The sequence below is a fragment of the Meleagris gallopavo genome, chromosome 4 (genome assembly GCF_905368555.1).
Source record: "Meleagris gallopavo chromosome 4, MGAL_WU_HG_1.1, whole genome shotgun sequence".
Classification (NCBI taxonomy): domain Eukaryota; kingdom Metazoa; phylum Chordata; class Aves; order Galliformes; family Phasianidae; genus Meleagris; species Meleagris gallopavo.
The window spans coordinates 56,240,258-56,255,878 of NC_139407.1; the positions used below are offsets into that span (position 1 = coordinate 56,240,258).

Consider the following 15,621-nt stretch of genomic DNA (forward strand, 5'->3'; position numbering starts at 1 on the left):
TGTGAAAGAGGTGAAAACTCACAAATAAGTGAAAAGCTTTTTAGTTTGAGGTGTATTCACACTGACATAACCACGTGTTGTAGAGAATATTATTGCTGTAAGGCAGTAAAAAGTTCTTCTTGTTTAGGTGGCTGATCGTTTGTTTTCTTCATTTGGACAAGATATTTTGGATGCTCTTTATTGGACTGCTACAGAACCTAAGGAAAGAAAACGAGCCCATATAGGTGTGATTCCTCACTTCTTCATGGCAGTGCTGTATGTCTGTATCCTTTTTTCTTCAGTAAATTGCAGAATTTTATAAATTAAATTTTGCAGGAGCTACTTGGAATTATTTTTAGAATATATTTGAAAATTTAGTTCTATTCCTATGTAAGTATTTATTTACTTCCAAAGTAAGATTGTTGGTACTACGTTTTTTAAAAACAAAGTGAAAAAGCTTCTAACTTAATCTTTAAAAAAAAAAAAAACCTTATAATGATATTTCACTTGCAGTAGTGGGCAACTTTTTTAATACCTGATGAGTAGTAAGATGACAAGTGGTATCTGCGTACTTCATGGGAATATTGATTTGTGTTTTGTGATTATTTCGGGTCACGGGGCCTTGAAAACAGTGATCTTGTTTAGTGAGATGTTACAAATGTGTAGCTGGAAAACATTTCCTTAAAATAGAGAAATGCACGCATATATGAAGTAATGTTACAGTGAACTGGTGGAATCACAGATAGTTATAAATTCTTTCATCTTCCCATTTCCTCTGGTATCTTTAGGCAAAGTTAAATGAGTCTTACTGGGTTGTTTGTTTTGTTCTTTTTTTTTTTTTTTTTTTCCCAGGTAATGTTGCTATTTCTCCTGTCTGATTGAAGTATTTCAGGGGGAAAAAAAAAATACAAATTGTTACATGCTGTAAAGCAGTCTGGATATATTACATAGATTTAAGATGCTGTCCTGCTGCAAAAAGGCAGAGGTTGACAGAGGTGAAAACTTTTTTGTGTTTATCTTCGTAGCAAAATAGGAAAACCAATTTTGATACTGTTCAGTGCTGTTGTGCAGAAGAATTATTTCCAAATCTGTTTCCTTAACCCTGCTATCTACAGTCCTGCATGCTATTCTTATAATGGTTCAAGCAACAACCCTTAACGTGGCCTTTAACTCTCACAATAAATCACTACTTACCATCATGATGTCCAATAACGTGAGTATATAACTTTGTTCTATGGCTATCTTAAATCTTTTCAGCAGCCTTCATTCTAGTGTACCATATTGTCTATTTTCATGTTGATTGTCTGATTTGTTTACACCAGTTTGTCATAAATAAAAACTAAATAACTGCTTTTAAAAATTGCAGTTCGTTGAAATAAAAGGAAGTGTTTTCAAGAAGTTTGAGAAGAACAATCTTTTTCAAATGTCAAATAGTGGTATGTATGGCTGTGCTAATCGGGGAAAATGTGAAATAAGAGGCTGATTATTATTTAATATTAATGTTAGAACTGCTTTATTTCAATAAATGTGAGCTCTCTGACTTGAATTCTAGATCTTCCATTTTACTTTTGGCTCAGTGGGATAAAAATGGAATTTCACTTTTAAGAACACAGTAACGTTCTTGAGGGAAAAATATTTCCTCAAGTGGCTGGCTTTTGCTTGAGATACTGAACCAGGCTTAGTACACAGCCAATAGCTTGTTGCATACAAATTTAAAATCTAAGTTATGCTATTGAGATATCCAAACTTCTAAACCCCCGAGGTCTTCTGCATTTTCAAGAAGTTAACTTGTAGTATGCTGTGCTGACAGCGGTCCCAGAATGTACACTGTTTGACAGTCATGGGGATGCTTCAGAAATACCTTTTTTAAAATAAATAATAATGTAAAGATGACATGAAATTGTTGGCTTAAGAATGAAAGTCTTATTAAAATTACATGTGCAAGAAGAAAAAAGTGAAGCAAGCTGTATGGATCATTTTTAGAATTAGGCTACTAAACGAGAAGAACTCCCTGCCTAGTCTGGGAAGTCACATCATAAGACTCTTTCTCAGGTCTCCCTGCTTTTCTGATAGCATTCTTACAATTCTAATAACTGAGTTGATAGCATCCAGCCCTGCCAAGGTGGCAGTAAAAAAAAAAAGACTCGGAAGAAATCTCCTAAATAAGGCTCTGTAGTTGGCTTGAAAGCCTTTTTTCTAATCGTGGATCCAGTTATAGCATGGGTGAGTGTTTTGTCTCTGTTTCTGCACTAGGAGGTGCTAATTCTTTTTGGATTAGACCAGGAAGGCACGGAAGTTAACAAGAAAGATAACTGTATTTTAACTTACTAATAAAGGTGGTAGCAAGTTGCAAAATTTTATGTTGAGAAATCTGAGTTGATGCAGTATATTGGGGGGGTTGATGCAGAAATTTTGTCTGTGGTGAAGTTTCCAGCATCCCCCTCTCAAATTTGATCAAATAGTTTGTGGGAAAGATTGTCTAATCTAAAATGTGGTAAATAAAACCACAGAATGAATGCGTATCCATGTATGTAGATAAATGTTTGTTTGGAGTTGACATCTTTTTTTTTTTTTTTTTTTTTAAACTAGATATAAAAGAGAGGTTCACCAATTATGTGCTGCTACTAATTGTATGTCTAAGAAATATGGAACAGTTCTCGTGGAATCCAGGTAAGTAAATTAGTGGAAAAATAAAATGGAAAACAATAAATTCCTACACTGTTGATAATATAATGAAATTCATAATTAAATATTAAATACTTAATTAACATTGACTAGAATGTAGGTTTTAATAAAATTATTACATTTTTTATGCTGTTGAGCCTGGATATATGTGGTGTATTTTGCTTGAGTGTTATTTATGTACATTACAAGGTTCAAACTGCAAGTGCTATCCAGTATGCGTAAAGGCAGACTAGTCAAGATAAAGCTTTATAATGTCAGGGCTCCTGGTTGTGGCATTAATTGTATAGCACTGATAAGTTTCTAGAAGAGCAATGAAATTCAAGGGAATTGGCACACTACAGGCTAAGTGGTGATGTAAATTACTGACGCTGCTTTGGGCACTTGAGGATTTCTGGCAGTTGATCAAAAGTCTTGTGATTGTCATTTTGTATACTGGAGTCAAATTAAATGGTCTGACTTATTTCTTCTCAATCTTCAGATCATCTTTGGGTGTTATTCCCAGATGTCTGCATGGTGGTTGCTTCAGAAATTGCGGTGGATATTGTGAAACATGCCTTTATTACAAAATTCAATGACATCACAGCAGATGTAGGTATTGTGTTTGGAATGTTGAGCGCTATTTTAAGTTTAGTTTGCTGTTTTTTTATATTAAAATCGATTCCAGTACAGAAAATGTAACAATTGTTATTTCCATACATAGGTATAATTTGGGAAAGCTTGGTAACATTTTGATCTTTAAAAGTTCTTCAGAAGTTCATTGTGTGCAAGAAACACGTCTGCTTCTAAAGTAGCAGTTCCAGATCCATGAACTTTCTGAAAGTATTGTGTAGCAGTTCACATAATAACCACAGTTCACGTAACTGGCAGGTAACTTTGTGAAGTGGTCACTAGTTGAGTTAGAAAAAAAAAAAACAAAAAACAGATTTTGTAAGACTGCTGAATTTCTGTTCTTGCATGCATGCTAAAGGTGGGATCTGAAATCAGAAGCATTTTCCACTGTTCCTGCAGCACAAAAATGAAACAGATTATCTATTAGTTTTCCAGCCCTATAATTTCGTAGAACATATATTATGTAGTTCTTCCTTTGAGATAGTAGATGAGATTAGTTTTTGTGTAGTGTGGCATGATGGTTCAGGTCATTTGTCCTGAGCATTGTGTGAATTCAAATGTGCTTGATAAATTAGTGAAAAGATGTTAGCATTTCTTCACTGTTAAAACCACTTTTCAGGAAATGAGGTCAAAACTTGAAGTGCTATCATTTTCAGCATCCCTATAATAGCTACATTGTATGTTATGGAAACAAGTTTAATAGATGTACTTGATAAGCTCCCTTATACCAGAGGCATTTATGGATGTCCTGCTTTCATGTAGAAAGTTTAGAGAAGAGAAATAATGAAGTTATGGCAGCCACAAATCTAGTATGCTTCAGTGTGCTGACACAGCTTGGGATGTGGAGGACAGTAGGTAACACTTCTGCAAGGTTTATTTAATGAACCTGGCAGTTCTTCTGTATGAAGATATAATGGCTTGTGTTTGCTAGGTCAGACTTTGTTAGAAGTTTTGAGCACCCGCTGTGCATGTTGCACTACAAGTTATCCTTAAAATCAGTGCTTTTCTGTCTTAATGCATAGGATTGTTTTAAAAAGAGAAAGTTTCCTTCATCATTTTGATATATATTTCTTATTTTCATGGGATCACTTGCTTAGTATATAAGTAAGCTTGCTCACTTGTTTAATTTGATCTCACTGCTATCCTTCATGTACTTGAAAACAATCAAGGAGAAAAGTAAATGTGATTCCTCATACTTTGTGGTGCTGATTGTCTTCAAATTCAGTAAATGCTTTATAAAGTCTCACTCAATTCCTAAAGCATTGCAGTCTTATTTGTTATATATATGTGTAAGTTACTTTACTATAGAAATGCAGGCTTATCTGTTGAAGGGCGCAGCTAAATCTCAGGATTAGTGGGTTTGACTCCTTTGGTCTGTACGTAAATGTTTATAATTTTACAGAAATTTTATTAATAATTCTGTTGCTTCTGTAGAGTATGCTCATGCATTAATCACGCATCTGATGTGCTGGATTTTTTCCAGGTCTACAGTGAGTACAGAGCCAGTCTTGCATTTGACCTTGTTAGCAGTCGACAGAAAAATGTAAGCCTGAAAATGAAGGCATTTTTTTTCTTTTATTAACGATTTTAATTGATATAATGAGATATTGGAATGAATACTTAGGTATACCTAATCAGCTTATGCAGGTAGCTAGTATGTGGATATTTGTACCATGTATGTTAGTACTGTTGCATGGGTTTTTACAAAACATTGTTTCTGTTTTTCATGAGAACTGTTTCTGATGTGCTGTTTACAGCACACCTTTCTTGAATGAGTTTCAATCTATTCATGAGTGCTCTGGATGGATGCTCTATTTGTTAACTTGATTGTTTGTGCTAATTCAGGTTGTTTTACTGGATAGGTTCAATTGCTGTTGTTAGGAATGTATTAGGTATAGCTAATACAGAAGTTAGATACCATGCAAGCAATTAATTGCCAATAACTTATTAATAGAAAAAGTGTTTTTTAGTTCTGAATACTTTATTCCTTCTCTGGATGATCTTCTATGCAAAATGAGTGCCTTTGTGATACAATCCGACTTCAGCATGGCTTTCAATCCTGCATTAAGGATTTCATGCAGAGTAGTTGTGCTTTGAGAGTGCGAATGTAACCATTTTTAAAGAGTTCTAAGGCAGTTACCCCAAGTTAATATAGGTATTTTAGAATGCTTTAAAACTAATGGTGTGATAGCGGCTTTTTATCCCTCATACGGGTTTTTCTTTGTAATAGTTGAGGATCAAAGTCAAATTAGTATAAAGAGGTCTCTAAGCTTGAAACAGTGTACAGGTGAGATATTGCAGTGTGTTAGGTTCACTGTCCTAACTGTTTAGAGATTTGTATTATCAATAGCAAGTGGAATATTTAGATGGCTGAAGCTGATCTTACTGGTCACGATAGTATTACTTTTTTTGGTCTGTGAGCACAGATATCTGCGTTTGCATTTCAAAATGTAAATCTGTACACTTTATACCACTATTGTGTTTGTCAGTATAGATTGATTCTGATGTAGAGGATGTACAAGCTAAAACGAGACCAGTCCTTTGCATGCATAGTTTCTTATTCTTCCTTTTTTCTTTTTTTTCTTTTTCCAGGCTTATACAGATTATAGTGACTCTGTTTCTAGAAGAATGGGTTTTATTCCTCTTCCACTGGCTGTTTTAGTAAGTCGTACCTTTCCTATCCGTTTTCTGTAAGATCTTTATTGAGAATATGCTTGTGAGATGGCTAGCTCATTTTGATGTTTTCAGAACAATTTCCTTCAATAACTGAAGTGATGCTACAAGATTTACTTAGTATTCAGTATAAGTTGTACTGCATACTAGTTAGAGCTTCACGAACGTGACAGTGAGTATCAGCCTTTCATAAAAAGTTGTATACATATTAAATTTGTAGAACTCATCAGCACTTGGATTGCTGCAGCGGAATTAAAGTACATCTGTGGTTATTAAACATTATTCCTTTTGGCAAGTATCCTGTTCATTCATTCAGAAAAGTCAAAGCAGCTTGTTGCCAGAAGGTTAGCAGTAATGCGCTGGGCTTTTTAGGTTCTTACAGGAGTCCTTGTTGTTGTTGTCCCTGTAATGCTATGTTCAGTAGCTGTTTTCTTGGGGGCACTTTACTTCTGAGCTGTTCTTGAGTATGTGGCGCTGAAGGAGCTGACCTCATCACATATAAAATGAAACCATTTGTTATTGCAATTGCATCCATGTGCTGTCTGTGCTGAATTAACTATTACACAGTGTTTTCTGTAAATAGCTGCTGTAACTTTACCCTATGCACGTGTAGACAAGCTGCAGTTATGGTAGTGGGAGCACGTACTTACTTTGCAAGCAAATATGTTAATTCATGATTTCCCTTGAAGACTGTCTGTGTGAATGAATTTTAAATGTTATGTTTTCTGTAGAGATGGGGGAGGGGAAATACTATTTACAAGCTTTGCCTGTTTCTTAGCCAGGATTTAAAAAAAAAAAACAAAAAAAAACTATAATCATAAAAGTTAATAAAGCGCATCCAGAGAGAATTGAAATGCCTTTTTCAAGTTAATTCAATGTTATCCTTGGTAGTAACAGATTTTAATACAAACGGAAGCATTTTGCTGAGTTGGAGCTCTAACTGTGAAATATTGACATTAAAAACAGAATTCAGGATCTTCTGTAATTTTAACTTGGGATTCATGTCCCTAGTCCACAAAACAAGTTTGTTTTCATAATGTTCATATATTGTGAAACACTGTAATTCTTTTACCACATCAGCACTTCTTGATTATTAAGTCACTTTCTGGTTCTTGATTTTTAGGGATGCTTTTTCATTTATCTTACTGGAAATCATTGCTAGTGCTAATAAGCACTAGTCATAGAATGGTTTGGGTTGGAAGGGACCCTTACTTGTTTCAACTCTCCTGTTGTAGGCAGGGACACCTCCCACTAGACCAGGTTGCTCACAGCCCCATCCAGCCTGGCCTTGAATGCTTCCAAGGAGAGGGCATCCACAACCTCTCTGGGCAACCTATTCCAGTGTCTCACCACCCTCACAGTAAAGAATTTTTTCCTAATATGTAGTCTTAAGTCTATCCTCTTCCCTTTGTAGGGAACTCTGCTAAAGCAGAGTTGTATCTAGATGCTGGTACAGTATTTATTTAAACCAAATTATTGAGTAGTCAGCACTGTCAAGGGGAATGTTAGAATAAATTACTATTAAAACATTTTTTTCCTATTTTTGTCTTGTGTTTACCCAATATGCAGTTTGTTAGAATATTCTGTTAATTGTATGCTGCATGCTGTAACTGTTTAACTTTTATCCTTAAAACAGCTCATGAGAGTCGTAACAAGCTCAATAAAAGTACAAGGAGTCTTAGCCTATGTCTGTGTTGTGCTCTTCTACTGTGGGTAAGTAAAAGCACACAATCAGAAAGTACTTAGCATTATGTAATCAGATGTGGTAAAAAAAAAAAAAAAAAAACACTTCTGTTGATACATCTGGCCATACATATAAACTCCATTTATGTTGAATAAAGGAATGTGTAAAATGCTTCTGCTAACAAGCTAAGCTTGGAAAAAGATTAGTCCCTAAGTAAGTGTATTTGAGGATTTTAGCCTTCAATAAGCAATTAAATAGTGAAAATAATGAATGGAAAGATAGCCAAAGGAATTTTATGCAGTGGGGTGGCATTTGTTTCTTGTCATAAACGGAGAAGTTGAATTTGAAGGGATGAAACTTCTTGTAAGAAGAATTGGAGATGCAGTATGCCCAGCACTTTAAGCACTCAAAGCAGAGCCTGAATTCTGTTTTTTGGTTGTTAAATGTGTGGTTTCTTGTTATGTAGCTGCTATACATATAAGTGCAAGTGCAAGATTTGAGGCATATCTTTCTAGGAGGGTTGGGGCCAGTAAGAAATCTTGGCTAAGGAATATTCTGTCCTGTCACAATTAGAATTTTTATATAAAATCACTGACCTGCATTTATCCCTTCAGTGTCTTGTCAGTTTACACTTGTGTTATCCTTAAATGCTCACTGCTCTGCATGCAATTCTGAGATGCATTTAGTTATACTTTAAATCCAGTCTAGTCTGCTTGTCTTAAGGTACATGCTGTACAGACTGTGGTGGTGGCCAGTTTCTAGGAAAGCTGAACTGTGTGAGCATTTGTTGTCTCCCAGTACTGACTGATTTGGAACAGTCAGCTCCTCCTAAAATTGACCAAAAAGTAATTCAAATTCCTGCAGTGCAGAGAAGTTCTGGATATGCTGTGAATTATCATGTGTGTTATGACAGGATGACTGTTCGTATTTGCCTATAGCATTGTGGGAATAGCAGTGTGTTCCAGTGTTCCACCTGGTTGTGTTTGTTACAAAAGGAAGAAAGACTGTTAGATCTAGGGCAGAAGTTCTTCAGGGATACTTTGGAAGAGCAGATTTCTGTTTTACAGCTCCTTATGAAAAATATAGGATGACTTCACTTTTTTTTTTTAAGTAGATAAACTCTTAGATCTACTGTAACCTCGATAGCCAATAGAAATGGAACTCAGTCTGATGTGTCCAGGGCACATCAGTGTAGTGACCTTTCTTTTTAATGTAGGATAGCTAGGAAGTTATCAAGCATCATACTTGAAGTTTTTCCCCAGAATACATTATATTCCCCCTAAAGCACTAGCCCCTGATCATCACATTCATGCTGTGATGTACTAAGCTCAGCACCTTCATACTGCAGAATGTTGTTTTTGTTTTTGTTTTTTTCTACCGTTCCACTGCTCCTGTCCTGGAATTTTGTCTGTCTTTGTAGCTAGGAAGATGGAGGAAAGAAAAAAGTACAGTGATTAACATACAGGATAAAACACTGTTCTTTGAAGGCATAGTTGCTAGTCTGTGGGAAGCTGTAGTATGCAGTCAAGGACAAGTACATTTGGTTGAACAAGGGAGAATTGTAGAATGGGGAAAGAGGCAACAATGAGGGCTTTCTTTAGAGATTTGGACCGTTACCATTTTGTTGGGCTGTGTTCAAGCCTATAATTAGAAAGTTAAACTTCTACTCCACAAGAATAAGTAAATTTGAGGTTTTATTTTTTCCTTATTGAAAAGTGAGAACGCATTCTAGTTTCCATCATTACTTCAAAACATGGTATAAACACCTACTGTCTCTGGACAAAAGCATACATTAGATTTAAAAAAACAAATGTAGGATTAAACTTTTGTTAAGTTTTAAACGCAATAGGATAGATTAAAAAAATAGGAGAACTTCTCAACTCTATTTCTACAAAATCTGTCCTGATAACCAAATAAATTATAGAGTCATATTATTCAGCTTGTATAAGATAATTGTGGTTGCTTGGATACTAAAATTTTTCTTCTCAATACTGAAATGGTCTACATTCTTCTTCCATTTCTCTAAATTTCTTCTAAAAAGAAATGCATTACATAAAATTTCCTTAACGTGATGTACTTCGTTTTCTGTATTTGACAAACTGTGATTACATTAACGCAGTCAGAGATGATGATGATGCTGCTTAAGTGTGCTTGGCTACTTAATGATTAAGCAGTCAAACCACTCTATGGATTTTCATCTGTGAACGTTCACTTATTCTCACATCCTCCTTTTAGTCTGTTAGCAGTGCTCATAATAAACAGATTCTCAGATTTGTACTGAAATCCATGCTACAAATTATTGATAGTAGAAAAGGAATCTGCCATCAACTGCTCTGTACTGCCATGAATGTGATGCTGCCCCTTGGTTTTGCTGAAATTTATGAGCTGTCTTTTGTCATACCAAAAAGGACTTTGAATGATTAAATCTGTAATTTAGGGATGCTGGATATTTGTCATCTTGTTTCCAAGTCCGCTTCCAGTCATTGTCTGAGTACACTTAAGGTTACAGACTTGGCAGTAACGCAATTATCTTGGACTTCCTCTGCTGAGAGCCCTTGTTAATTCTTTGTTAAAATATTTGATGCACTAAATGGCTTAGCCTTTCCTGTCATTCTATAAAACTTGATGTTTTCTTCTAGATGTCTTCTGAGGGAGAGAAGTTATTTTTATGCGCTGAACCTGAAACAAAATATTAAGAAAAGCAAATTAACTTTTGATCTTACTATTTAAGGATTTAATTTCTCAGCTAATTGTTCCAAGATAACACTAATGATATGCAGTTATTTTAATATAATAATACTTGACAATGCATGTATTTATTTAAATCCTTTTATTTATCCAGGTTAATATCCCTAAAAGTCCTTAACAGCATTGTATTGCTGGGGAAATCATGTCAGTATGTAAAGGAAGCAAAAATGGAGGAGAAATTATTCAATCCTGTCCCGAGTGCCTCTGCAGGGAAGCCAGCTGGCAAACCACAAAGCATGTTTAAATCTACCCATGGTAAGCTTGAATGTCTCATTCTGTTTTCAGCTGTAATGAAAATAATTTTCAAACTAAATCCAATATTGAAGTAGATGTGTGCTGCTGTTTGCCACACACTCTGTTACCGGACCAATTAATTGTACAGTATCACAGGTGTAAGCACGTCTGCAAGTAGAATGTATTACCTTTAGTTCATGCATCATCCTTTGCTTGTAAATACTCTCCGTTCTAATTAAAAAAAAAAAAAATCCTACCCTGATACAATGGAGGTGATAAAAAATGACAGTGCTACACAAGTAAATATTTACATTCAATCTCTGGTAGTGCTGAAGCTTAAAGAAACATTCCATTCATTATGGAAATTAATGTAAAGCGTGATGCAGCATAGACATAACTATTTACAATTCTAATGAACACATGAATGAAAAACTTTATGAAATCTAAACAGGAATTTCAGCTTGTCTTTACATACCTTTGTTTTAAGCATGTGCAGCGTTGCTTCCACATATAGGTCCTCAGCATTAGTGGTTGATAAGTAATTGGTGTGAGGCATTACATTATATTCCTGTGATAAGTTATAGAAGAAAACAGAAATTCTCATTGTTTCAGTCAGCAGAATTGGATTGTATATCTTCTTCTGTGTAGAGTTTGGTGAGAGCCCTAGAGATCTTAACAGTCAGGTGTTTATTGTGTTCACTCTTTTGCTTGCCAAAGACTTGAACAGCTTGAAATGTAAGTCATCAGAGTATCTTGCCAGCAGTAGCAGAGTTAATAATCTGTCAGTGCTTCGGTTACGATTCCCTTTATCTCAGCTGTGTCAAGTGACATCAGGCTGAAACATGGTGTATCATTTCCAAATAGCTTAAAATCATAGAGCTGCTTTAGTTTCAGTGTAAAAGAATGTGATAGGAATTGGTCTGAATGCCTTTTGCCTTTCTTTGGAGAACTGTATCATACTGATGCTGATGTTTTAATTAAACATTCTAAGACTGCACTTGGATATGAGGTTTAATAAGCTGTGCTTAGAGTGACCCTTAAACTTGCAGTAAATCAATCTTGAAGAGTATTTTTAACTGAAACTGCAGGAATTTTACCAGGTCAGTCAGCAGAGATGCTTGTTTCCTCAAATTTATAATTAAAAGTAGCAACTAAAAAACTTCAGTTCGTTTTATTTGGATTTCCTTAACTTCCATAAGTGATGGGGAGGCTCAATTTTCAGACATTTTTCAGTGTTTCATACCCTCTTGCATCTCTATATGTATTAGAAACCTCAATTACGTTCAAGAATGATTTCACCTTCCTCAGCTTGTGTGTCTGTATCGTTACTGCTGAACTCTGCAATATTGATTAATCCTTGTGCCTTGCTTACCAAGTTTTTTCCATATATTCTCTCTACTCATTTCTTACTAGAATAAGTGTAAGATAATGAATAAATTAACTGAATCTAATTTCTATCAGCCTATAATGTAAGTCAGCTTTTCTCCAGAAGCTTCTTGAGTAGAAAAATACCTTTATAACAAAGATCTACCATTGGAACCACTTCTCCCCTTTTTTGAGGCAAGCTTAGTAACTTCGACTAGCATAATACTGTGAGGGGTAATCTTTTACCTTCAAGCAGTAGATAGGATATACTGTGTAGAGCTATATAGAATAAAGTTTTTGTAGTAATTATTTTGAGTGAATAATTTGCACAGAGCTGCCATTCTGTCAAATAATTTTTCATTGGACCATTTTGCAGCACTCCCAACATTTGTCAGATTTCTTTAGATTCCTTTAGATACTCAGTTATGAGGGGCGAGTGAATAAGGAAGTTTGATTTCATTGTTACTTGTGTATGCATTTTACTATTTTTTTTATGTTTAACAAAAGGTGGAAATAGTACACAGCTATTACTCATTAAGTATCTTAAGTTGTTAGGACCAGTGATCAATTCCACTGAAATAAGAGGCAGGAATAAAAATAGCTCTAGTAGTACTGCTTTAAGATCCTTTGCTATTGAAGTCTGTAGCTCTGCATGAGTCACTTAATAATCATCCCAAGAGAAACCAGGTTTACTGTACATATGTAGAGGATTAGGCACATCTAATTCATTCCACAGAGATTCCTTTTATTTATCTCAGTAGAGAGTAGTTGTATGACTCATACAGTGACTGTCAGAAATCTTCTTGTTGAAGCAAACAAAAATAGACTGCACGAGGATGCAGAGTCAGACTTCTGGCTACTTACTGCAACATACAAAAGAGTTCAATAAAACATCTGCTTATGTTCTTGCTCCTTATCTAAACTTCTTTAGAATTCAGTTTTTATCCTTTACCATATTAGAAAAAAACCATTTTTGTTCATCGCTCTACTTATGTTAAAACTAAGAAGAGATGGTGGCTTAGTAGTTACCTGACTTCCACAAAACATTTGTCGTATCTGCTTCTTTGTTAGATTGTGCTTTTTCAGGACTGCTTTGGATGAACTTCAGTGTTAAAGGTGTGTCAGTATATCTGTGCTAAATTCATGATTATCTTTGTAATTGTCTTTTCTTCCAACAGGGTTTTCCACAGATGAAAATGGATCTACGTCAGTTACCAGTCAGCCTGTGCATCAGAAGGACAGTCTGCCATCTTTACTTGTAACAAGCAGTTCTGATCAATTCCTGACAACTCCTGATGGAGAAGAAAAAGATATAAGCCAAGACAGTTCAGAATTAAAACATAGGTCTTCAAAGAAAGACTTGTTGGAGATAGACAGGTTTACTATTTGTGGAAACAGAATTGACTAAGTTTTTTTTTTAATCAATGTGCTGAGGATACTGAGCTGTTGGACAGAAGATGCTACCAGAATGGACAGTTGCCCAAAAAGGCACATAAATATTTATTTAAAAACTTAAATTATTAATGGAAAAAAAAAAAAATACTAATTTCTTTCTACAGGTATCCTGGCTTGGCGTTAGGTCAGGTTAACTTGCCTCTTGGAAAATGTGGTGGATCATGAGTCTCTAGCCTGGTGGCAGAGCTGCAGTATCACTTTTCTGGAAAATAGACTGGGGAAAAAAGCATAATCCTGTTCTGCATTATGAAACCATGCTTCCAGAACATACTACTTTTTGTGAAGGTTCTTCCAGTGTAAAGATACTCCTGGAAGTGTATGACAGCATGACAGGAAGCTTGCCTTTCCAGTTATCTTGTTTTATTAAACATCTGCAAAGAGAATTCAGTATTTGTGCTTATTTCAACATTCAGCATTGGCACATAAAACATTAAGTCAGGATAGCTATTATCAACAGAAAAATCTTTTCAAGGTATATCTGAATTAATCAGAATAAAAATTTGCTGTTAAATAAAAGATTTACTGCATATTATTTTATCTAAGTACCAAGCACCCAGGAAAGATCTCAGATACAAAATATAATGAAGGTCCTGCTTAACTGGGCAAATATGAAGTATAATCATTTGTTGTGTTCAGCTGTGTGTCCTGCAAGACAAATTATTTATAAAAGTATTTTTAAAAGCTCAGGATTTTTTTCTTGCTGTAGGAAAAAAAAAAATAAAGGGGAGTACATGTATATGTTGAGGAATGACTGTTATTTGGGATTGTATGAATGGCACTGATGCAACAGAAAAGTATATTACACTGCTTTTTTTTTTATTTTGTTTAACTACTAAAGATGGCATCTTTAAAGATGGCCTGAGAATATGCTTGTAAAAGCACATACTGACAATCAAATCAGAATTACCCATTTAAAGGATTGGTTTTAGGCAAACTCACATAGATTAACTTTATAAAGTGCATTTAAGTTTTACAGTGCATCCTACTTTTTGGTGTAAGGAGCAGTTGTGGGAGAGTTGATGGAAGACAATTTGGAAACCTGAAACCAAGAATGAAATGCATTTCCTATCAAAATTTAGGCCTCAGAAGATACCCTGTGGTTAATGGTAAATTCTTCACGTTGTTATTAAAACACAGCATTAACTTCAAATGCCTTCCAGGTATTTAAGTAAGCACCAGTTTGCTTTCCAAGGAAAAGTATCATACAAATACTTCAGTGCTGAACAAATTATGACAACATTTACCTTTCACTGTTTCACAGTTTGTCGTGGAAAAGCTGGAGTTTATTTGATTGATGAATATAAAATGTGAGTATAATGTATGTGCTATTCCCTGTAACTTGCAGGACTACTGTTGTTTAGCAAAATGGAGATAACAGTGCAGAATTGTGAGGTATCTGAGCAGACCTGGTAATGAGGTAGCTTGGCCATACAGGTTAGTGTGGTCTGCTCTGCTGGAAACTTCTTGCTGTGGTCTGTCAACCTCTCCGCTCCTATCGAGAGTGGATGATGCGGTGGCCAAAGTCTGGTGGCTGTTCAGGGAAGGAAAAAAAAGAAAATTGTTATGGAAAAACATGTGAAATCCATACTTTTTGATGTATTTTATACTAATTGGAGATGTTCACATATTGAAATTCAGATTATCTGTCAATTTGGTGTATCTTATTTCTGAATTATTTAGCAATTGCTAAAGGAAGCTTGGAATTGTTTTCATTTTTTTTCTGTTGAATGACATTCTGTATCAATTTTATAAGTGCATCTTGTGTGAAACTCAATAAATTCAATTTTGTAATATTTGTTTAAAAAAGAAAAAGTACAGTGTCAATATTTCTTTGTTGGTGTTCATAATTGGTAAATTTGCAGAGTTTACCGTACAGAGAAAGGATAACAGTTAACAGCTGTAAGGCCAGGAGATGGCCCAGATCCGTGTATTGGGAGCTTTTGTTGCTTTGTTTTTACAATTCAATTGTAATGCCTGGGCTTTTGAATATGGGAATTATATCTGCCTTTGGTGTGTGTACACGATGCTGATGTTGTTCGCTTAGGAATCAAAATAATTCAGAGGCAATACCTGAGGTGTTGGAGTGAAGGGTATTGCTAATGCGGCACTTTGTGTTCCACTCTCCAGAAGTGGTGGGGGCCCAACTGGGTGTGAATCTTCATAGTTTTCACTTGCTCCAAACTCTCTGA

The 15,621-nt window shown here is 35.2% G+C and overlaps 1 protein-coding gene across 4 annotated transcripts in view; it reads left to right on the forward strand.

Annotated features, from left to right (window-relative positions):
• Positions 1–15,244, forward strand: part of TAPT1 (transmembrane anterior posterior transformation 1) — a 37,525-nt gene extending 22,281 nt beyond the window's left edge. For all 4 annotated transcript variants that reach the window (XM_085223430.1, XM_085223432.1, XM_085223431.1 and 1 more), the window contains 10 exons: positions 128–263; positions 1,095–1,192; positions 1,346–1,415; positions 2,569–2,649; positions 3,143–3,252; positions 4,757–4,816; positions 5,866–5,934; positions 7,583–7,659; positions 10,473–10,633; positions 13,156–15,244. In XM_085223430.1, the coding sequence (XP_085079556.1) occupies positions 128–263; positions 1,095–1,192; positions 1,346–1,415; positions 2,569–2,649; positions 3,143–3,252; positions 4,757–4,816; positions 5,866–5,934; positions 7,583–7,659; positions 10,473–10,633; positions 13,156–13,385 (1,092 nt within the window). In that variant the 3' untranslated portion in view covers positions 13,386–15,244. The remainder of the gene's footprint in view (positions 1–127; positions 264–1,094; positions 1,193–1,345; positions 1,416–2,568; positions 2,650–3,142; positions 3,253–4,756; positions 4,817–5,865; positions 5,935–7,582; positions 7,660–10,472; positions 10,634–13,155) is intronic.
• Positions 15,245–15,621: the final 377 nt, after the last annotated feature.